Source organism: Meleagris gallopavo, chromosome 3 (genome assembly GCF_000146605.3).
Source record: "Meleagris gallopavo isolate NT-WF06-2002-E0010 breed Aviagen turkey brand Nicholas breeding stock chromosome 3, Turkey_5.1, whole genome shotgun sequence".
Taxonomy (NCBI): domain Eukaryota; kingdom Metazoa; phylum Chordata; class Aves; order Galliformes; family Phasianidae; genus Meleagris; species Meleagris gallopavo.
Genome location: NC_015013.2, coordinates 11,408,393 through 11,431,077, shown reverse-complemented (window position 1 = coordinate 11,431,077; position 22,685 = coordinate 11,408,393). Strand labels below are relative to the sequence as shown.

Here is a 22,685-nt window from a genome sequence, read left to right as displayed (position 1 = left end):
ATCTACAGATGGATCTGGATAGGCTGGATTTATGAGCTGAGGCCAATTATACGAGGTTCAGCAACACCAAGTGAAAGGTCCTGCACTCTGGTCACAAAAATCTTGTGTAGTGCTACAAGCTTGGGGCAGAGTGGCTGGAAAACTGTGGGGTAGAAAAGGATCTGAGGATTTTAGTTGACAGCTGGCAGAACATGAGCCAGCAGTATACTCAGGTGGCCAAAAAGGCCAGTGGCATCCTGACTTGTATCAGAAATAGTGTTGCCAGCAGGAGCAGAGAGATGTTCAGGGGAGATCTTGGCTTTGGTGGGTACTGTGTTCAGTTTTGGGTCCCTCACTACAAGAAAGATGTTGAGGCTATGGAGCATTTCCAGATAACTGCAGTGAAACTGCTGAAGGGTGTGGAGCATAGGTCTTACAAGTCTTACGAGGGGTGGCTGAGGAAACTGGGATTGTTCAGTCTGAAGAAGAGGAAGCTCAGGGAAGATCTTATTGATCTTTACAGCTTCCAGAAAGGATGTTGTGGTGAGGTGAGGATCTGCCTGTTTTCCTAGGTAACTTGCAATAGGATGAGAGGCAATAGCCTTTAGTTGTGCCAGGGGAGGTTCAGGTTGGATATTAGGGAAAATCTCTTCTCAGAAAGAGCGGTGAGGCAGTGGCACAGGTTGGGGTGGTGGAGTCACCGTCTCTGGAGGTGTTCAAGAACTGTGTGGATGTAGCACTGAGGGACATGGTTAGTGGGCATGGTGGTGATGGGTTGACAGTCAGACCAGATGATCTTAGAGGTCTTTTCCAACCTTAATGTTTCTGTAATTCTGTGGTGATTCTATGGCAGCTGTGGGATGCGTGGTAACGTATGACTTGGATGCACACTGCTAATGCTAATGCGGAAGAGTCAAGCCTGTCACACATGTACACATCCTTTTAGCCTAAGTGTTTATTTAGGAATTTGTTTAAATTTGAAAAAGCTGTGAGCCTTTGTGGAGCTGCTAGGCTCTCAACTTAGTTCAAAACTGCTAGAATGATGAGTAAACATGGATATGGTTCATGACATTGGAAAAAAAAATCACTTTAATAACTCAGCGCTCTTGCCCTGTAAATGAAGAAGGTATGAATATTTCCTGACAGAAGTGTTGCATCATTAATATCTGTAATGCTTTTGTGGATTAAATATTCTTGTCTTTTTATGTTTAGAGCTGCATAAAAGAGACTTGTGTATATGGGGGCAGCAGCTTTCTCCAGGGGAAGCATCCCAGGAGTAACCTGCTTGGAGGTGTGATGCCAATGTGGCAGGGCCTAGCAGCCCACTGCCCTGCTTTTCCCAGGTGCCTCAACAGAGGCAATTTTGATCCTCAAATGCTGACAATGATGTTAATGCCGCATGGACTTGGCTGGTCTATCAGTCCACTTAAAATATCTTGAATAGGAAATTCACATAGGAAAACACAGTCAAGTTGGGCATGAAAAGCTAAGCTTGAAGGATAACGAAGAAAACATGTTTGTAGTGTTCTGCAGCCTTTCTCAAAATCTGTCTGAAACTTTGGAACCAGAGAGCACAGAGTGCAGCTTCATTACCTATTTTAGTTCCTAGACCCAGTGATCTGCCCCATCTTGCTGCTCATTTTGGTTGAAGTGGGATATGTCAGTGGCCTATATATCTTTCATTTGCTGATTACTTGTAGGCATTTCTGTCTTGGCACTTTACATTTTTTCTTTTCTTAGGAAATAGGTGAACATTTTATTATTAATTTTTGATTTTGTGAACTTAATCTCTTGAATTTTTATCTTGTTTGTTTGTTGCAGCTGGTGCTCAGGATAAAATTGGCTGGGCTTTTGGCTTGGGCTTAGAGAGGCTGGCCATGATCCTGTATGATATCCCTGACATCCGACTGTTCTGGAGTGAAGATGAACGCTTCTTGAAGCAATTTATTGTGCCTCATATTTCCCAAAAAATAAAATTCCAGGTAAAGTAATATGTACGCAATATTTTTCTGTCAGTAAGAAGTGTGTGTAGGCCTAAAGAATATAATATAATTAAATATAATTAAAATTCTGGATCACTAATGGGTCAGATTTTTAAACATAAGCTTTTAAACTATCATGGTTCTTTGATATACAACAACAAAATCTGGCTGTTGATAATAACATGTTTTCAGCCAGATAATGTTCTGAGTTGCTGTTGATACTCCATGAATATCTCTCTTTTGAATAATACTTAAACATTTATTTAACTTTTAAATCTGTCCAGAATAAGATGTGTGTCTGAATTGATTGTGTTCTTGAATTCTTTTCATAAAAACCTGTTTGATGCTGACATTTCAACTATTGTAATATGTTTCTAATTTTCTCCTTTGATTTCACTCTAAATTCATTGAATTCAGCATGAGTTGCATTGTTTAACATTGACAAAATGTTTTCTGAACCTGTATCACCATTTTCAATACATTGGCTATTTCCTCCAGTTGGTAGTGGTGGGTGGGAGTGTAGTCTCAACTTTTCCTTTTGAAACTCCTCTGGTGAGGCTTCACATGATTTTGTAGTTGGCAACTTGTCTTACTACTTGTAGTAGCAAAGTAGTCAAGCATAAATGGATTGAGTGGAAATACTACTTCCATAATATTCTCCAGTATCAGCGCAGGAAGGCTTAAGTCAGCTGGGATCACTGGTCTTTGGGGGAGTTGAGCTGACAGTTGTGTAGATGTCTGACAAAGTCTGAATTAGTAGAACATAAAAGTGCTTATTGCTGCTGCCTTTTACCATTTTCCTTAGTTTGTTTGTGAACAGCTTTATTAACCTTTTGTAGAAGTGAAAAATTTAAAGGGAAAATCAACAGTGATAAAGCTGAGGCAGTCATCATGTCTGCATCCATTTTTGAGTTCATGGCAGTTCTGGCACATCTTAAAAATAAGAGGTTGCATAGAAACATGCGAAAGAACTTTATAGTAAGAGTGACAGAGCACTGGAACAGGCTGCCCGGAGAAGTGGTGATGTCTCCTTCAATGGAGATATTCAAGATCCATCTGGATGTCTACTTGTGCAACCTACTGTAGGGTATTGCTTTAGTAGGGGGATGGACTTGATGACAGGAACTTGAGGTCCCTTCCAACCCCTGTGATTCCGTGATTCGGCAATCTTGTCTGATAGAGTCAAAACAACATTTGGATAGATTTTTTTTTCTTTTGCTTCTCTAGTACTATCACTGGGGCAATCAGATAGTAGTTACTGCTTACAGAAAGAAGACAGTTTTGTCACTTTTCCTAAAGTGGATCTGTCTGTGGGTTTCCTGTATCTCTTATAACAAATCTGGTAATTTGTTTTTGTAGAGATAGCCATGAAATTGAGCTTTGTTGATTTAAACACATTTTGAAGTGGTAACATGAATCATGAGATGTAGTATAATAGTGTCTATCTTCAAGGTAAAGGAACCATCAGCTGCCACTGTGCTCTATCTTAAACCACAGAATGACTGCAGTAATATTACCTGACCATTAATTACTGCTGTATTGCAATAATGTGTTGGCAGTTGCTGTACCCCAACAAACAGGCCAGAGAAAATGTTGAAAGCCTGGGAGAATAAAGTGTGAGATAGGAGCAGAGAAGACAGAAAGATGAGTTATTTAAATTATTTTCACTGTTCTACAGAAATAATCTGTCCACTGTTTTAGAAAGTTTGCTTTTTTTTTTCCTCTGATGTCAAAAACTTCTTAAAAAAAAATGATTCTAACCCTTAGTTTATAATTTTCAGTGCTGTCTCTCAAGACTGCTAATGTCTAGCTTGACTTTTTTTGTTTAGAAGGTAGCCTGTATCCAGCCTTCATATATTGAACCTTTTGAGCTCAGTACTTTCTACCTATACATACTGACATTGCATTTTAAGGGTTAATGACCTTTTGAATGAGAATGATGTAAATAATCTCTGGTGCTACCTTTGGGTCTTCATTGATGAGAATTGGTTTCAGCTATGCTGTATAGCCAGGTTAGCAGACCTTCTGCACCTGTCTACTTTCTAAAGAGATGTAATTAATTTGTCACGGGGTTTATTCATATCTTATTTGAAAGAAAACTTTTAGTCTCTCTTGCACTGTTGATGATTAAGAAATCTTGAGGGATATTAGAAAAGTGATAGATTTTCTATAGACAAGGCAGTGCAGTATTTTTAGCCTGGCTGAACTGAAGCAGTATGGACTACATTTTCTGAGAGCCTTTCACTGCTCAAATTTAATGCTGCAGCCTCACAAGGCCTGGGTAAATGTTCATCCTAATGTGCTTAACTGTGATAGACTTCTCAACCTTTGGATATTCCCCTATCCCTTCTTATAATCTGGATATTATCCACCAACTGAAGTATTTTTCTTTCTGTTCATTAAAATGTTCTTCAAAGAGACTAAGACCACGGTGAACTGCAGTAACATTTAATAATAGCTTGGCTAAACATATTCTTGTTCTGAATGGAATTTAATTTGAGTTTTTTCTTGGGATATAAATATATGTTTTGTCCCCTTAAGCAGCCTGAATGTGTCAAGTTTTTTCCTGTGTAATCAGTTGCTCAATTGATGCATGTAGGCTTCAGTAGGTCAGAAAGCTGCTGGGAAAGCTGACAGTGCTTGTACCATTGGGGTCACTCAGCTCAGCAGCGCTAGAGTGCTGCTCCCCACAGATCAGCTTATGGTGTTGATTTGGATTACCTAAATCGCTCCAGCTATGATTTGACAGAAGTCACAGCAGCGCGGGCTAGTTACCTGCCTTCAGTCACTCATGTGTAGGGCTTCTGTTCAGGCTGTGAAATGAAGAGCTGCGGATGGACAGGGCAGGAAAGACTAAGCACCTGCAAGGCGTAACGTAGTAAAACAAATGGCTTGGATCCGATCTAGTACACCGTTATCTCTCTGCTCATCAGAGCTCTGAGCAGAGTTGCATGTAATCACTTTTTGAACCTGCATTCTTAAAAGAAAAAGATATGTCTGTGGGCTGACAACTTACAAGAAGAGGTACAAAAATGAAATGACATTTAGGGAAGGACGACTCTCACAGTTGAGGTGAAGTGCAATGTGCCCAGAGATGTTGATTAAGATGAATGGGCTCTGGAGACAGGACAGCTCCCAGAACCTCCATACTGCGCTGCCAGACTGAGCAAGCTGCACGCTGTGCCCACTGACTACTCTTGCCTTACAAAATCACTTTCGGCTGATGCTGGCAGTGGCTACTGCTGCTGCTGTTCTTTTAAATGAGTATTTTGATTGCGGATGAGTCTTGTAGGCCAGTCTCAGGTCAGACAGAAGTATGTTACGTTGTTTTAAGGGAAGCACTATCTGATCCCTAGCTAAATGCAGATTCCCTAGGTGAGATTATAAGAGTTGCTTTCTTCTTGTTTTCCTCATTTCTGCAGTATCTATATTATTCTGCAATATCTACAATAGCCCCTGCACCACTTACTTCTCAGCATCTCCTTTCATCACCTTAAGAGGCTGCTACTTCCTTGTATCTGCTGGCACGGGCAATGTCTCCAAACTCTTTTCTTCCAAACAGTACTAGCTTCTACTTGTAACAGTAGACTTTCTAACCATGATCATTTTAATAGAGACTGCATGCACGGAGCTCCTAGAGCATCTCTGCTGGGATTGAGGAAAGCTGAGTAGCAGCTTGTACTGTTCACTGTCCACCTCCCACACAGCTATAACCAAAATGATGTATATGGTCCTAAATTAGGAGACTATTTCTGCTTTGAAAAGTGTCCAGTCAAGGTTAGCAGGGATGATGCTCAGAAAGGGATGATGCTTCAGAAAGCTGATGTTGTGTAGAAATAAATGATTCATTACACAAAGTGAGCCTATCTTGGTGGACAGCAGATTGGCTGTGAGCCAACAGCGTGCTCCTTGGGGCCAAGAAGACCAATGGTCTCCTGGGGTGCATTTAAAAGAGCACAGCCAACAGGTTGAAGGAGGTGATCCTCGCCTCTACTCTGCCCTGGTGAGGCTGCGTCTGGAATGCGGTGTTCAACTCTGGGCTCCCCAGTTCAAAAAAGGCAGAGATCTCCTAGAAAGAGTCCAGTGGAAGGCAACAAAGATGATCAAGGGCCCGGAGCATCTCCCTTATGAGGAAAGGCCGAGTAACCTGGGGCTGTTCAGCCCAGAGAAGAGAGGACTGAGAGGGGATCTTGTCTCTATTTATAAATACTTAAAGTGCAAGAGTCAGGTCCATTGGGGAGGATTCTTTTCAGTGGCGAGCAACAATGGAAGAAGGGGCAATGGGCACAAACTGGAACACAGGCAGCTCCAGACTAACACAAGGAAGAATTTCACTGTGAGAGTGATGGTGCACTGGAATAGTCTGCCCAGAGAGGTAGTAGAGTTTCCTGCTATGGAGATATTCAAGACCTATCTGGATGATTTCCTGTGAGACCTGCCGTAGGGAACCTGCTTTAGTAGGGTCCTGGACTCAGTGATCTCTAGAGGACCCTTCCAACTCCTAAAATTCTGTGATTCTATCATTCTCCTATGGAAAGTAACAAAGGTTACCTCATTTCCATTTGCCTTTGTTCAGTGTGCCATATGAATTAGACCTCTATACAGAGCATCCTTATGTTGTTGTTTCTGTGCACTTTTCAGTTTACTGAGGCAGTCGTCATCCTTGCACATCTTTCTTGTGCACATAACTGATTGTTCCGGAGAGACAAGGTAGCTTGTCCTGAAGCCTTATTAGATTATGAATATAAAATTCACTTGCAGGTCCAAGGGAAATGTTTTATAAATTAAACCTTTTTAATCTATGTTCTTTTTTCCATGCTTTGGAAAACAGATCATTTCATGTGTAAGCCAACTATTTCAACCAATTTAATCTTACTGCGTTCAGAGCAAAAAATGAGTCTGTCTAATCCATCATTAGTACGCTATACTATATAATTTATATTTATCTTCTTATTCTGTGATTAGCTTTATTTTCCAATAAAAAATAAATGGATTCACTAGGTGCTACTACATTTTCAGATATTTTTCATCAAGATTAGGTAACTCCAAACTTAAATGGTTATTCATTTATTATGCTACTTCCTAATAGTGCATCTATTAAAGGCAAATGCACAGCCATTAGTATGTAAATTCAACTTGGATGTCTGAACAAATGAGGTACAGTCTCAACTGTGATTTATTGTCTAATTAGTTTTACTGTAATTGAAGATGTATAAAGTGTGTGTGTATACACATGTGGAGGTACAACAGAATAGATGATGGAATAGCATAAATATTTTATTGGCATGACTTTAGGAAAGTTGAATTTCCCTATGTGTGACTTCTGTAGATCATATTAAATGAATGTCAGTAAAACCTTTACAGTGCCATGTAGCATCTTGGGCTTGTCTGTAAACTCTGCAGAACATTGTGAAACTTGTTTTTTTATTTTGGATAGGCAAGGAAAGAAGGCAAAAATACCTTCTTTTTTGGGAGGCCCTGTACTGAACTGCATGATCGGATTAGAAATTGCTTGACCAAGTCTTCTGTCATCAGGGTGTTGTATAATTTATAGCCAGTGCTGGTATTGAAGCTCCAGGAACCTGAGTCCTCTGGCCTCAGTCAGGCAAAGTACTGAAGCATGTGCTGAGCTTTTAACCCGTGAGTAATCCCATTTAAATCAATGAGTTAGTTCCTGTTCTCAAAGTCAGGTATATCCTAAATGCTTTAGTAGGTTTGGGTCAGAGTTCTCTTACTTACTAGGAGTAAGATCACAAGAGTGATCAGTGCCTTGTAGGGTTGAAACTGAGAAAACTTTCAAAATGGCTGTTGTAGGCAGTTGGAATTCAGTGTACCAGTCAGTCTTCAGTCTGTTTTCTTGCTGCAGTTTTGGGGCTCTTCCTTCAGGTACAGAACATGGCATTTATCCTTGTTCAAATTTTGTAAGGTTACAGCTGTCTCATTCCTCCAGGCTGTTTAGGTCCCCGTGTATGGCAGTCGAGTTATGAGTGTGTCAGCTCCCACTGTTTGGTGTCATTCTTCAGATTTTGTGAGCAAGCACTGGATCACCATTCCCAGGGCACTGATAAGGATGTGAAAACTGTACAGGTACCAGTATAGACAGACACTTGCAATACTCTACTTATACTCTACAGGAAAGCCATTAAGAACTCATTAACCAATGCTGCCTGAGTCAATCCATTCAACTGGTGTTTTTCACATCTCTCTTTATCCAGCCTTCCAGACAAAAATGTCCTAACTTGGGCAAACAATGCCAAAAACCTTTCTAAAATCAAGGTAAATTATAGCTGCTGTTCGCTCGCTTTACTGGATTAGAAATCTTGTCAGAGGAAGCATTCAGGTTGGTCAGGCTTGATTCAGCTTTGGTAAATCCATGCTGACTAGTTCTAGTCACTTCCTTTTCCTTCGTGAGTGCAGAAATGTGTTTCAAGATGACCCAGTGCATGGTTTTCCGTGACAAAGGTGAAGCTTACCAGCCTTTGGTTCACTGGTTTGCCACCTGGCTTTTCTGAAGTGTGGCACAACTATTGCGTGTCTCTTGTCATTGGGAATCTCTCATGATCTCCATAATCTTTCATAGGTAATAATTCCCCTCTTGTCAATGCACATCAGTGCTCTAGACTCAAACCTTTGATCCATCTGGCTTTAAGCTTTGCTCAGTCTGACCTGTGGAGTACACCAGTACAGTTGTTATGACATGGCAGATTATTTTAAAATTGAATTTATTTATTTATTTCTTCAAATTCTCAACTATGTGGGAAGTACAGGGCCTTATTAATAAATGTAGAGAGTGCCATGGAGGTTTTGGAAGCTTGAAACGTGAAATACTTCTGTTCCCACTTGGAAGATGTCCTTTCTTTTGACTGTAGTTCCAATCAGACACAGCAATTTAAACACAGAGTTTGTAAACATATCCTGTGTGTCCCTATCTTCCCAAACCAGGTGTTTTCCATTGTCCTTCTGAACAATTAATTTAAAAATACTGTCACATAAAAGAAGGAGCATAACCTGTTTAAAACAACAAATAAAAGAGTCAAGGTCACAATTTTTCAGCTTCTCTTTGCTCCTGAAAGCTGAAATGAAATGGGAGAAACAGCCTCTCAGTTCTTTTTGGATTACATCCACAGCATACCCAATAAAAAGCTTTGGCACAAACAAAAAGAAAAGCAGTGCTTCAAGAATGTCCATTTCACATTCATGTCAGTGAATGTAGAACATTTCATTTGTTAAGAAGATACTCGCTGAACACTTAGAAAATATGGTAATTGTAACAGGGATGTTGTCAATACAAACTGAAGACTCCCAGTAGCTGGGAACAGACCATCAGGTATTTCCTTCCAATTGGAAAAATAAAAAAAAGATTTAAAAACAAAAAGCAGCAATTTTACCCTTCCAATATCAAGTAAAGGAGAAATGAATTTCCGATTCCCAGTATTGCTGCAGTGTAGTCAGTAGAATCATGTTGCTACAGGCAAAAGCCAGTGCAACCCAGTATAAGGTCCACCTGGTACTATTTAAATGATTGCTTACCAAAGTGCTAAATGTCCAGAAGCATGTGTTATTGTGGTTCCCTTTGATCTCTAAACCTCATTTATTTGCTGTTTGGCTGGTTTAGGCTCTTTAAAACAAATAGCTCACAAATGAGTAATTCTTCTACTGAATATATCAAACAGTCTTTATTGCATCCCAAATGATGAAGTATAATGGGTAGAAGGAGTGCTTAAATAAGCCATGAAACAATTTCCAGACGTGATATATATGCTGAAACCCACATTAAATTAATATTAGGTGAAGAAGGAGTAAACCTGGAAATCTGAAATAACAGTAGAATTTGGATTGGTTATGTGAAGTTATGACAACCAGCTGCTGTTGGTTTCAGCAGGAATCCACAGATGTAAAGTGCTTTCAGTCTTACTGTCTACAGAAGTATGTAGGTAATAAGGAGGGTAATTCACATACTCTTGCCAGTGTTTTTCTAATATAGGTTTAATTACAGTGCAATGAATAGAATTCTTTCTAGAAGAATAGCACAAGAACTGTCTTCACTTTAGTCTTTGGCCCTGACCTGAGAAGTAAATCAATTTCCCTACTCAACAGTTCTGTTTTCCCTGCTGTTCACAGTTGTCCTACAGTACCTCCTGCCTTAGAATGTTTTCTCTGACAGTGTCCTAGAACTTCAGGACCGGGGCAGTGGTTTTGTGCTCTGCCTACCTAATGGAATGCTGTCAGCCCTAGATAATTATCACAAAAACTGCCTGCAGCAAAGTTAAATATACCTTTGCGGGTGTACATTATCATTTAATGAAAGAAAAGCTCCTGTTTTAATGCGTACCTCAGCACTTGTACTGTGTAAGCGCCTGGCTTTGCAGATTCAGAGGTCTTTTCTGGTAATCATACACTACCAAACAAATGTTCAAAATATATATGTATATCTTGGTATCAGTAAGAAACTATGCGCTGTAACTCTTTTTCCCAGTTTTGTATAAAAAGTTGGGTTTTGTCAAAGCTGACAAACTTTATAGCTGTTTTAACATTTGTGCAAACGTTCTGCATGAAAGATGCATCCTGTAAAGGGCTTTTGGTAAAGCGGTCTCTAAAATCATGCTTAAACCCCTACAGCCGTTGTCTGCATCATGATTAGCCATTGCAGCTGAACCTAGGAATTGAGGGCTGGGGAGAACGTGTCTGGGCACATGTGTGTGTATGCATGAACAAGAGCACCATTTAGAAGTACAGTGTTAATAAAAACTCTGATTTTCAGCTACTACTTCTCTGATCAGCATATGAATTAAGCTACAGAGAATAGCCAAACAACACAAGGCATGGTTGGAAAAGGCTATTGTTTTTCTCATGCTTGTCCTGAACTGCATTCGTCTGCGTGAGCCATAGTAGTGACTATCTGGAACAGAATGTGAAAACTAAGTAATGCTTTGGTGTGTGTATGCTGCAGAGGATTAGTCTTGCTTTTGCAATTTTTAAAAGATGAAATAATGAAGAGAAATTACCTCTGTTGGGAATTGCTTGCATCCTCCTGTGGATGCATTAAATGCATTTTGCGTAACTATTCCCATACATAACCCCTTCTCCTAAATCAGGAGTAATGAACCCATTTTCTGATTCTTGTAAAACAAGGAAAAGTGTTATAAAATAGCCTTTTGCACATAGAAGTTTGGATGTGCGCTTGACACTGTAAGTGTTCTTTATGTTTTGTAATTGCATATTTAAATGCTTTGCATAGTTCTTGTTCTTTTTTGTCTTGGTCTCATCTGAGTTCGTTGTAGCATCTTGTTTGGAAGGACTCAGGGTTCACCTGAAAAGAAAAATAAAATGCTTTTGTCTCTCTTTGGAGTATTAGGCAAGAAAGTAGAGCCTTTCATTTCAGTTTCTCTCTAGTTTACCTGCTGATCTTTACAGTTGGATATTGTTTTAAGCTGTCTGCACTACTCTTGTGTTTTATTGCTGCTTTTGTACTTCGGGGGAATTTTGTGGGGAAAAAGTATGAGGCATCAGCATCACTTCTGGAAGTCTCTACTTTTTAGGAGGAAGAGAAGAAAATTACAGCTTGTTAGGCAGGACAGAGAGACCTTGCAAAGGTGTTGCATGTGCCTCTGAGATTTGGGCTACGTGTTTATTTTGGTTGCAAGCCATATTCAGGTATTCTGGAGATTCTGCCATTTAAACAATAACTTTCCAGAGCTGGGAATTTAATGAGAAGAAAAGAAAATATAATCAGTGGCATGTTATATGAGATTTCTTGTCTAAGCTGTAATAAAATGTTGGGTCCAATTTGTTTCTATTGTTACGCTGTGTAGTTGGAAGAAATACGTCTTCGTATTACTGCAGTCTCTTTCTGAATACTTGTATTTTTTATTTAGATAGAAATCTTTTATATGAACCATTGATGTGTGCTGTATTTTACCCCACTGTGCTATTTATCTAAGTACTGTTATTAAGCATTATGATGAAAAACCTTATAAACCAAACCAACAGATAGGAGGAAACCTGACTTCTGAGCATGGGAAACACTGAATGCCAGCTGCAGCCAGTGCCTTTTGCAGGAGTCACAGGTGCACAGCACAGCCAAGGAACACATTTTTAGTATCTGCTGAGAAGCTGAGTTTCTGCAGACTTACACCACTTTATTGTCTGTTCCTTGCAGGCATGGTAGATAGTTCTTATAAAAGTACAAGACTGGGACATGAAATCTTCATTCATTGTCAGCTTGTTTTCTTTGGTCTGTATCTTCTCTCCCCTTTTTATACCTGCTACAAAAAAAAAAAAAAAAGAAAAGCCTGACAGAGTGATTCTACCTCTGTGGTTGGAGATTTGGGTAGAAGGGGCAGAGCGGATATGGACAGACAGATGGGGCAGTTGTCAGTGTCAATTTTGAGACCTTCATTAATGCTGGCTCAGCAGCTGTCACCGGGTTCTGTTCATTAGAGGTTATTTTCAGGACTATGGAAACAAATACATCTCCGTCCAATTTTCTTGACAGAGACTAGGACCACAAAGAGTTAATACTGTTTACCATTTTGAGAATTCCAAATCTACTGAATTCCTTCCCCACAACACAACCTTGCTCATTTTCTGTAAGGAACATCACAACGTGGGTTGTCCCATCTGCTCCTCTTTATGTCAGAACAATTCTCTGATAGCAACTGCTCAGATGAAAAAGAGATTCCATAAAAAGTTTTTAATTTGCTTTTGATTGCCTTGCAGTGTTGTACGTGTGTTTGAAATGGGAGAAGTTTAGCACCATGAAACTAGTTTGCTCAGTGGGCCATCGACTGGGAACCAATAGCCTGAGGGAAGAGGCATGAGCAGATAGTACTCCTAGAGCTGCTGCTATAGGAACATGTAAGACTAATCTCTTCTTTGCCCTGCTGTTGTCAGATGGGGCTGTAAGAAGTTGCAAAGATGCAAGAGTGAGTAGTAGAGAGACATTGAGACATTCCCTTGTGGTGCTTCTGCCTGTGAATCTTACCTCTTCTATGGGAATGAGAAAATATTTCTGACCACTCAAGCACAGAGCAGATCGTCTATCATCAGTACTGAGGAATCATCTGTATTTATCTTTTGGAGTTTTTCATAATCAGATTGCAAGTGGCAAGGCATATCCCTATACCAAGTGCATGCATATTTTGAAATATCTTTGCACTGTATGCACTGCAAGACTGTGATAACCCTGCTTTTCATAGAGTGAGGTCAATTCTATTTTTTATGCCCTTCTTGCACTTCTTCAGTTCCTCACTATCATATAAAAATAGCCTATTCTGTGACAATAGAGGTAGTTATTTTGTACTTGGATAACATCACAAAAGACATGCATTTCTTCTCAGTTTTTTGACTGCAAGATCTACCTAAAGTATATATTTGCACTCAGAATCATATTACAGCTTTAAACTTGAAGCCTTGCCCATGACAAAATTAAATGAGCTTGACTTTAAAATGAAATGCTTGCAGCATAAAACAATGTTGTGTTTAAGAAAGCACTGTCCCTTTCCAGTGGCACACAGAGGTGTCATAAGCAGCAGTAATTCTGGATGGACTTGCTTAAAAGCTTTCCAGGTATTCGTTTTGCTACAACATCACTGCTCATCCTGATGCTTGGAGGTGTAGCAGCAGTGTCAGGGCGCTGGGAGTAAAAGATGGGCGGGGCGCCCTGTAGTACGTCGGCTCGTTGGTCTAGGGGTATGATTCTCGCTTCGGGTGCGAGAGGTCCCGGGTTCAAATCCCGGACGAGCCCTTCTTTAGCACAGCGACTAGAAAAACTTGCCTTTTTAAAGCAGGAGTTCAGAAAGGAAGACTGTGAGCCTCATCACAGAGCCTGGGAAAGGTCACCGAACAGATCCTCCTGGAAAACGTGTTAAGGCAAATGAGGATGTGCAGGTGATCCAAGAGAGCCAGCACATGACAGCATTGGTGGACTAAGGGATAGAATCTGATGTCATCTATCTGGACACATGCAAGGCCTTCATCATGGTCCCTCACGACGCCCTTATCTCTAAATCAGAGGGAGATGGATTCCTCCCTGATTGAAGGCTGCTGAGACTTAGTTAAAAAACCAGTCTGTGCTCCATGGCACCTTCCTACTTTTTTTTTTCCCCACAAGATTTTTCCTTTATTTCTGTAATTCTGTCACTTTTTCCCTCAGGAATGAGAGAAGTAAGGACAGAGTGTTTCGCCATGGTGAGGCAGCACAGTTGTTTGTATCCCAGTGCCGTTTTATGATGGAGGCTGCTGCTGACAAACAAGTGAGCTTTTCTTCCGGACACATAATTTTTTTCCCAAGGTATTCATCTCTAGAACAGAGTGTGACATCCATCCCCCTTTCTTTGCTTCCATGAAGGAATGTGATCTACAGTAGCCAGAGTGGAGAACTGGGATACTGTTTGATTGATTTGAGCTGTGGTTGTGAGTTGGCAAGTCTAGTCAGCTGCAGTACTGTAAGGCAAATGCTCCTTGTGGCAGATGTGGCTTTCACTTGGGCTCTCTTCTGAAAGAAAAGAGCAGGGTCTGAACTGGAGTTCCTAAACACATCTTAGAAATTAAACATTCCAGTTAGCTATCATCAATTAAAAACCTTTGGGAATGAGAAGGAACCAAGCTGGTTAGAAAGTGAACAGAAAGGAAAATGGGGACAGCTGTGGGAATGTTGGGGAAATCCTTCCTCTTACCCCTTGCTCCAGAGAATCTAGAAGACTTGACTGTGTGATATTGTTGCCATGCCAGAGATGACTGTAATCTGGTATACACATGGTTCTGTTTAGTAGCTCAACTTTTTTATGCTGTCCTTAATAATTGCTTTAAAATGAAAAACAACTAATGTAAGAAAATAAAGGATATTTGGTTTAGTAATGTTATAGTTAGCAGAATGCTATGAAAGAAGCAATTTCCTTGAAGACAGAAGACCTGATACCCTGTATCTAACCATCTGGCTCAAGTATACTGTCTGCTGTGCTGGCAAACAGCAGAGCAAGTGTGGAAACAGTGTGATCCTTCTTTAATTTCACTGATCCAGTTTACAGTGATGAGAGAATTGCTGAACCAAAAATTCAGTTGGATCACTGTGCAATAGTTACCAGAGGACCACCATGTCCACCATGAATTTTAGTCCCTTTTGGGTTTTCCCCTAACTCTCCTGTAACAGGTGCTTAGTTTCCACACGATGGGAAAAATGCGTCCTTTTGTTCACTTAAAAGCTGATGCCTTCTTTGCATTCTCTTCTTTCTCTCTTGCTTCTGTGAGAAGTAGAAGCAATCAGTTTCAACACTGAATAAATTCATGGTGGGAAATTACTTGGGGCAGTTGAAGCACCTGCATGATCTTCAAACCAAGGACAGAGCATTCTCATCCATTTGCAAAGGAAGGCACTTCCACTTAGCAAACGGTCCCTGCATACAAGCAGAGTGCTTGAAATCAAGAGAAAAGGTGATTTTCCAAGGGACACTGGAAGTTCCCCTCCCTTCACATGAGTTTGCAGAGACAAACAGTCTGGGGAGCATACTACTGTCTGAAGAAGACAGATCCTACTGTGCAGTCACTGCCCCTGTGCACTGAGAAGCATCACCGTTCTGCAGCTCCCCACAGGAGGACAGAGCAGTGCATTACTTCCAAACCCATCCACACTGCTTTTAAAAATTCAATCCCACAGCATATCTGCTTATCAGCATTTGTAAAAGCTCTCTGTTGAAATTTCTCTGTTTTCTCCTTTGGATGTGTGTGTATGTGAGCTCCGGTATATACATGAATATATGCATATGTGTGTGGGTGTACACATGTATGAATATATAGAACTTACTATACATAGCTAAGGAAAAAATTAATTTGGTGAAGGAAAAGGGAGAATGCTTATCCTATGGGAACATCGTGGCTGCAAATTTTAAGCCATGACAGCCAAGAAATTCAAAATTATGTTTCCTGCAGCAACTCTAATTTGTCTACGCTGGTAATAAATACAGAAGTGTAAATCTATGAGCTTACACACTAATACAGAAAACTTCATTATGTGAGGGGGCTAAGTTGCAGCTGTAAATTTGCAACTTCAAATTTCATGCCTGCTGCATGTTTAGATTTTCTGCGATAACCCGGAACGTTGGTTCAGCCTGGAATACATTAAGAAAGGTTTAGTTATTACAAGAATGTAGCTTTCATTTCAATGAGAATATTACATTGCATTAAAATTCTGCATAGATTGTATTCTTATTCCTCCACAACATGGGCGATGCAGGACTGTTAAAGCTTGGCAGCTTTGATGCTAAGTCTCGTATTTTTTTTTGACACATCTGGTGATGGCTGGCTTTTTAATAGCTTGGCTGTTGTGGAGTTGCTAACGTGGTTTTTGGTACATGTCATTGTTAACCTTGCTTTTGTGTCACAGATGTCAAAACGCAGCTTTTTCCTCTGTCGTGTTTCTAGTTTCCTTGTTGTGTCACCCCAACTGCACCCAAGTGAACAAACACATTGCAAAACTTCTCAGCTTGTTGCACCCATGATTCTTGTGTCTGGGAGAACACCATTTCTCCTAATGCCAAATATTTGTGGAAATCCCTGAGGGCCTTCTCATTTTCCAGGGCTCTGGGCTGAAGGTGTTTCATGGCCTTGTGCTGGTCGGTTTATATGCAGTGATCATGCACTATCTGCAGGCTTTTCCTCAAGAGATGAGGGCTTTGGTCTTGGTATACCCTCTCCTGCTGTGACAGCTCAGACCACGTGGTCGCGTGATGGATGAGCAGAGACAACTCTGCTGGTGATCACACAGTTTCTTTTGCCCTGTAGTGCTCTGATGTGGCAACGTGCAGGGCTCAGGTATTTCCAGCTGTCCACCAATGCCTCAAGCATTCATACAGTATATATTAGCACAAACCCCTGGTAAATATAATTTTCGGCTAGCTACAGAAGACTGTGAACTGCAGTGCTGGAGGAACAGGTATGTGTTTTTGTCAGCTGCTGCAGGAGTGGTGATCTGTGGCACAAAGCTAGAGCAGACAGCTGGGGATGAGGAACACAATAAACCAGTGTTGCTGTTTGCAGTGGCAAACTTGAGTAGAAAGGACATAGTCCTGAGGGGATGATGATGCACTGCTTAGGTACTGCTGGGCATGGGTGGGCAGGCTGCTAGAGTAGACAGCAACTCCGTGGTCCAGCTACTCCATTTTATACTGAAGTTAGCATCCTGAGAGGGAAAACCTTGCAGTTTTAGTAAGTACTTGGCTTATTTTTTAGCCAGAGAAGGATGTGTGGCTAATAACTCTCACTGAGAGTGAATCACCATAAGCTTCCATTTCATAGAGTAATGGGATCACAGAGTTGTAGGAATTGGAAGGAACCTCTGGAGATCATCAAGTCCAACCCCTGCTACAACACATTCCCTACAGTGGGTTACACAGTGAAATGTCTAGATGGATTTTGAATATCTCCAGAGGAGACTCCACAACCTCTCCGGGCAGCCTGTTCCAGTGCTCTGCCTCTCTCTACAGTGAAGTTCTTCCCTGTGTTCCAGCAGAAACTAGAACTTCCTGTTTTCCAGTTTCTGCCTGCCACCCCTTGTTCTATCGCTGTATGCCACCAAAAGAGTCCACTCCTATCCATCTGGCTCCCTCACTTTAGATATTTATAAACAATGATGAGTTCCCCACTCAGCATTTTCTTTCCAGGCTGAACAGCTCCAGGTCTCTCATACAGGCGATGCTCCAGGCCCCTCATCATCTTTGTTGCCCTTCACTCGACTCTTTTTAGGAGATCCATGTCTTTTTTGAACTTGAGAGCCCTGAACATTTCCATGTTTAAAAAACTCAGTAGCCTAATTCAGTGCTCCTGAGTGCTGTCACCTAGAGAGACTGAAAAATGCTCTGTCATTATTTACAACCTTCCCTACAGTGTGGCCTCACTGCAGTCTTACAGACAGTGTAATCACTGGGAGAGCACTCTTGTCTTTTGAGACTGTCAAAAAATGTATTAGATAGTGCATTGCAGTATTTGAAGTGGAAAGCAAGCTCAGCACTAAAATAGCACAGTGGTGACAAAACTGTGACGGGACAAAAGTAATGGCACTGAGTTGCCTGTGCATCAGCAGTGCTGTCCACTAGGGCTGACTGGCACCTAGCAGCAGCTTCATGCAAGTGGGATCAGTTCTGCTTTCTATACCTTTTTTGGGTCACTTGGTAATCTTTTAAAACATACACAGAAAAAGAACCAACAAAACCACCCAAGGGGGTGAACTGCCCACAGTAGATGTTTGCTGGGATGTCTCAGTACAAACATAGTAACTTCATCTTCACCCGCCAGCTGGAAATGCTTGTCCTATGCTTTTCACAATTTAAGGTGGCTAATAAACAATTATGTAGCTCTACAACAAACAGATCAATACATCTGAGATCTAGGAGTTTTATTGTTATACTGACTTTAGTGTTGATACAAAACTTGCTGCAGTGATATTGACTGTAGCTAGGTGGTGAAAGTATAATATAGGATTATTGCCTTGTCTTTTACCATAAAAGATTTTTTTGTATTAGAAGGCTCTGATAATGACTTAGTATCTAATAATAAAAAAGTTACACTTACTGGTTTAAGCATTCATTCTTCCAGTCTATATAATGCCCCCAACACATGCACAAGCATGCATTTGTGCACACACAAAACTGCAGTTCTGTCTCAAAGTTAGTAACTCCGTGGATGAACTCAATGAAACAATTTTCCTACAGGTTTCATTATCTAGAAGGTGGGCCAGATCCTGCAGATTATTACATCTCTCAGTAACTTTGCTTATATTAAATTTGATTACACTGTTAGTCTAATCAGTCTTCAGGTAACTTTACCAGATTTGGCCACACTGGATCCCTGCGTATGCCACATCTTGAGTAGAACAAAGAGTGCTGTTTTCATGCATCTGATATAAGCCTGCTGCTTTTGAAATTGATTCCTACCACTCACTCACTGTGAATTGGTGATACTCTGTTCCTCTTGAGTTTTAGGGTATTACAGACTGACTTGAACATTTAATTATTTTTCTCTAGCGTCTTTGAATCTGTGGGAGTGAAAGAAATCACCTACCGCAATGGAGTGAGTGGTCAGTCATGCTTAGGCCACAGTTTCTGTTTAAATAACTTAATGCTGGCAAGCTGGGACTTTTCAGTCCCTGCAAGCTCTGAAATGTGCTCAGTAGGTTGCTGAAATGCAGCAGTAGTAAATGTTGTGGTAGGCTGGGATGAGATCGGAATATAGGTGTCTGCAGGATCATAACTTCATTTACATTAAGACACATAGCAGGTCACTGACTGAGAAGCTTCTTCAGCATTTATAACTGTGACTTTGGTGTAGCAGAAGGGGTGTTTACATTTAATTAGCTTCTGGTATTTCATCGAGAGCTCTTGTATGATGGCTTTATGGTGGGAGTTCTTTATTTGATATACAGGAAATGAATTCATTTGACAACTTAATTCCTTTAATAAGTTGAATAATCATTTGTGATTCACAACTTAAATCACAGGAGGGGCTATTATTTTAAAAATTTCACTATATTCTTTATCATACGTGTGTTGACTGGTTTATACAGTACAGAACAGGATTTGTGTAGATCAGCATGCTGTAAGTTTGCCTTTTTAAGAAGTTTATTGCTTCAGTAGGTATTAGGATTTCACTGTTCTGTCATAAAACATTGCCAGGTATGGAACACATTTTTGAGTGGACCAAAGTATACACATCAGCTGTCATAAACATATAAACAAAATAAGAAAAGTATTTTCATCTCTTGCAGACCCCCAAAAGTTTTGCAAAAGTAGTTCATTCAAATTTAGTGCATTAAAAAGGCAGAACTAAGGTATTTCATGACCCAGAGAGCAGGAAAGAAGAGCATTACCATTTGCTTTTTCCTTAAAAGAGAAAACATCTCAGCAAAAGCAAAACTGAAATACGCTGACTTCGAGAAAGTTTCATCAAAACTGCGAATTGTCTTGTTTTCTTAACCTTCCTACTTGTACAAATAAAAAATTACACTGCTTTAACCACAAGATGAGACCTTTCTGTCTAGATTAAAGACGCTATGGTTTCACCATTATGTTTAATAGACTGTTGTGGTATTTGTGGAATTAATAGTTATGCTAGTAGCAGTACTTTTTTTTTTTTGCTATAGATATTTGGTTGTCTATAAAACTCACTGGAAAATGAACTGATACTTCTTTTTAAGCCAAAATATGTTTCTGATTGTAACCTTTTGATGAGCAGGCACCTCTTTATAAGACTTTTTTTAGCATGAAATTGGACAAATGATAACTATAGGCTATTTAACAATTATATAAAATATGTAGAAATTTTACACATGAAAATCTGTGAAAAACCTGAAAAGTGCTTTTAAAAGGTGCAATTTTACCTGAAAAGGAAACGTGTTTTTAAAGCAGCTCCAATCTGGAAGTGTGTTCAGGATCAAAACAAGATTTTTATTTCATTCCTTCCATTTAAAATCTCAGCCAAAACATCTAGGAAAAAAAAAAAAAAAAGACCAAACTCACAGTTTGCAGAAATAATGCTTTTCCTATCTGCAAATCTGCATTTTTACTTGAGTGCCCTTGTAAGTTCAACTGTGTTCTAAAAAAAATGAAGTTGAGAGGAAGGACCGAAGATGTCATCTTTGTTGTCTGCCTGCGTGATGTTGGTTAGTAATGAGGGTGATTAAACAGGATAGGAAATGGCAGTTGGAATTCGTGTTCCTCTGAATGAATCAAAGTGGTTATGAGACCTCTAGAAGACATTTCCTTGTACAAAATCTTGCATCTCAGTTGTTTATGTGAATAGTGTGCTCTTCAAAAAATATTTCAGAAGGCTTTCAAAATGTACACTGTGTGTATTATATCAGATCAAAACAGAGTTGCAGGGATTCCTGCCAAGGCCAGCCACTTAAAAAAGTGTGTTTTTGTAATTTTTCTAGCCACTCAGCAGATACCCACCTTTGATCAATGACATCTCCTTTTGGCTGCCTACTGAGACATATTCAAAGAATGATTTCTATGACTTGGCCCGAAGTGTTGGTGGAGACCTGATAGAAAAAGTTGTCCTACTGGATGAATATACCCATCCAAAGTAAGTAAAACTTTGAACATAATTTTTCCTGTTGTCAGAATAGGAATATTTTAATTCTCTACAACAAGAAATTCTTGATTCTTACAGTGTCTATGCATTTTGCTTTTTAATTCCAAAACATTCTTACAACACTTTCAGCAAAAAATGCTTTTGTTTATAAACATTGTCTTTGAATTTCACTTTTGCATTATTACTGTACTATTACTGTATTATGATATTCAGACTGCAATCGCAGTGTGTTATACCTGAGTATACAACAGTAGTGAACAGCAGTGAGCCCTCCTCGCTACGTCTGCCAAGGCATTGCACTCTGATCTGTAATATGTCTGATATCCCAGTCATGTTTTTTGCATAATGGCTAGGGTTTGTCTCCCTGTTCTCTTCCATTCTTGTTCTAGTACAGATGCATTAGTCGACCTTTACTATAAGGATCAGGGATAATAATGATTTGTTGCAGAAAACTATTGTTGGTGTTCAATGGGCAGAAAAAATACATTTTATTCCTTATTCTGATGCTTATTTATGCTGTTGAACAGTCTCTCAGGCTTGAAAATACCTTCTTGTTTATCTAACAGTACTGGCACAACTGTTCTGGGTGTGCAGGGTGCTTGTCCAACAGATAGTATCTGTTTTGTCAAAAATTGGCAAACATCAGTTATTCCATATGCACTGTTTTTCAATTTATTCTTTCAAAAATCCAAAAGTAAGTATACTTCTGGCTACTCAATTGGGTTTTAAAATAATTTCTCCTCTTTGAGAGTGGGTTGGGTTTTTTTTGTTTTTTTTGTTTTTTTTTAGTTGGTTGGTTGGTTGTGGGTTTTGGTTTTCTGTTAGTGTTTTTTTGGCTCTAGAAAGGCAGGTAGCAAATCTAACTAAAACACTGCTTGAAGATGATGAGAAATGGTTTGTGTTGTGCTCCAACACTTACGGAATATTACTTCCTACATTCAGGAATTTGACCTATTCTTATGAATTTGATACGTTGACAGTTTTGATACGGTAGAATTAACATCAAAATGATCTGTAGAATTTGGGATATTGGACCCATTTTTGGTACTTATCCTTTCTGCTTGCTTGTGCTGAATACTGTATGTACAACACCTCTGTTCCACGTTCAGTCTACGCTCTTTCTGGTGATACTCAATGTGATGATCTTTGTTGTTACATCTTCTCTTGGGGGAAAAGCTTGTATATAGCATGAGCACCTCTGCCAAGGATAAAGGTTTGGTAAAATCTTGTTCTCTATGGCCTCTCATAGAGACAGTGTTATTCTGTGCTTAGTCCTGCAGCTGGTTTCAGGAATCTGCTTACACAAGGAAAGTCTCAGCGGCAAAGCTGAATCAGTCACGACTCAGCTCATGGGTTGTGCTCCTCTTCTTTAATTAGAATAGTATCTTCCATTTTAGTAGAGTGGTGAACTGGGAACAGGATTCAGTACTCTGAATTTCTTGTGTATGTGTTCTCTTTTCTGATATACTTTGACATATACCTGAATATATACCAGGGAGGACAGTTCTTCAATGCAAGTTCTTTTATTCCTCTGCAAGGAACATATCTCTGCTTCCCTCTGTGATTTATGCAAATGGGTGGGGAAGGATGACTCCTCACTGAGAATTTTCATACAAATTTAGGACTTTCTTAGTATTGTCC

The 22,685-nt window shown here is 39.9% G+C and overlaps 1 protein-coding gene and 1 non-coding gene across 4 annotated transcripts in view; both read left to right on the top strand.

Moving 5' to 3' along the window:
• FARS2 (phenylalanyl-tRNA synthetase 2, mitochondrial) overlaps positions 1-22,685 on the top strand; it is a 235,153-nt gene that overhangs the window by 134,579 nt on the left and 77,889 nt on the right. For 2 of the 3 annotated variants that reach the window (XM_010708401.3, XM_010708402.3), the window contains 2 exons: positions 1,801-1,961; positions 20,884-21,035. In XM_010708401.3, the coding sequence (XP_010706703.1) occupies positions 1,801-1,961; positions 20,884-21,035 (313 nt within the window). The remainder of the gene's footprint in view (positions 1-1,800; positions 1,962-20,883; positions 21,036-22,685) is intronic. The other variant, XM_031552760.1, reaches the window with a different exon arrangement.
• TRNAP-CGG lies at positions 13,636-13,707 on the top strand. The gene has a single exon. It is a non-coding gene; the product is annotated as a tRNA-Pro (tRNA).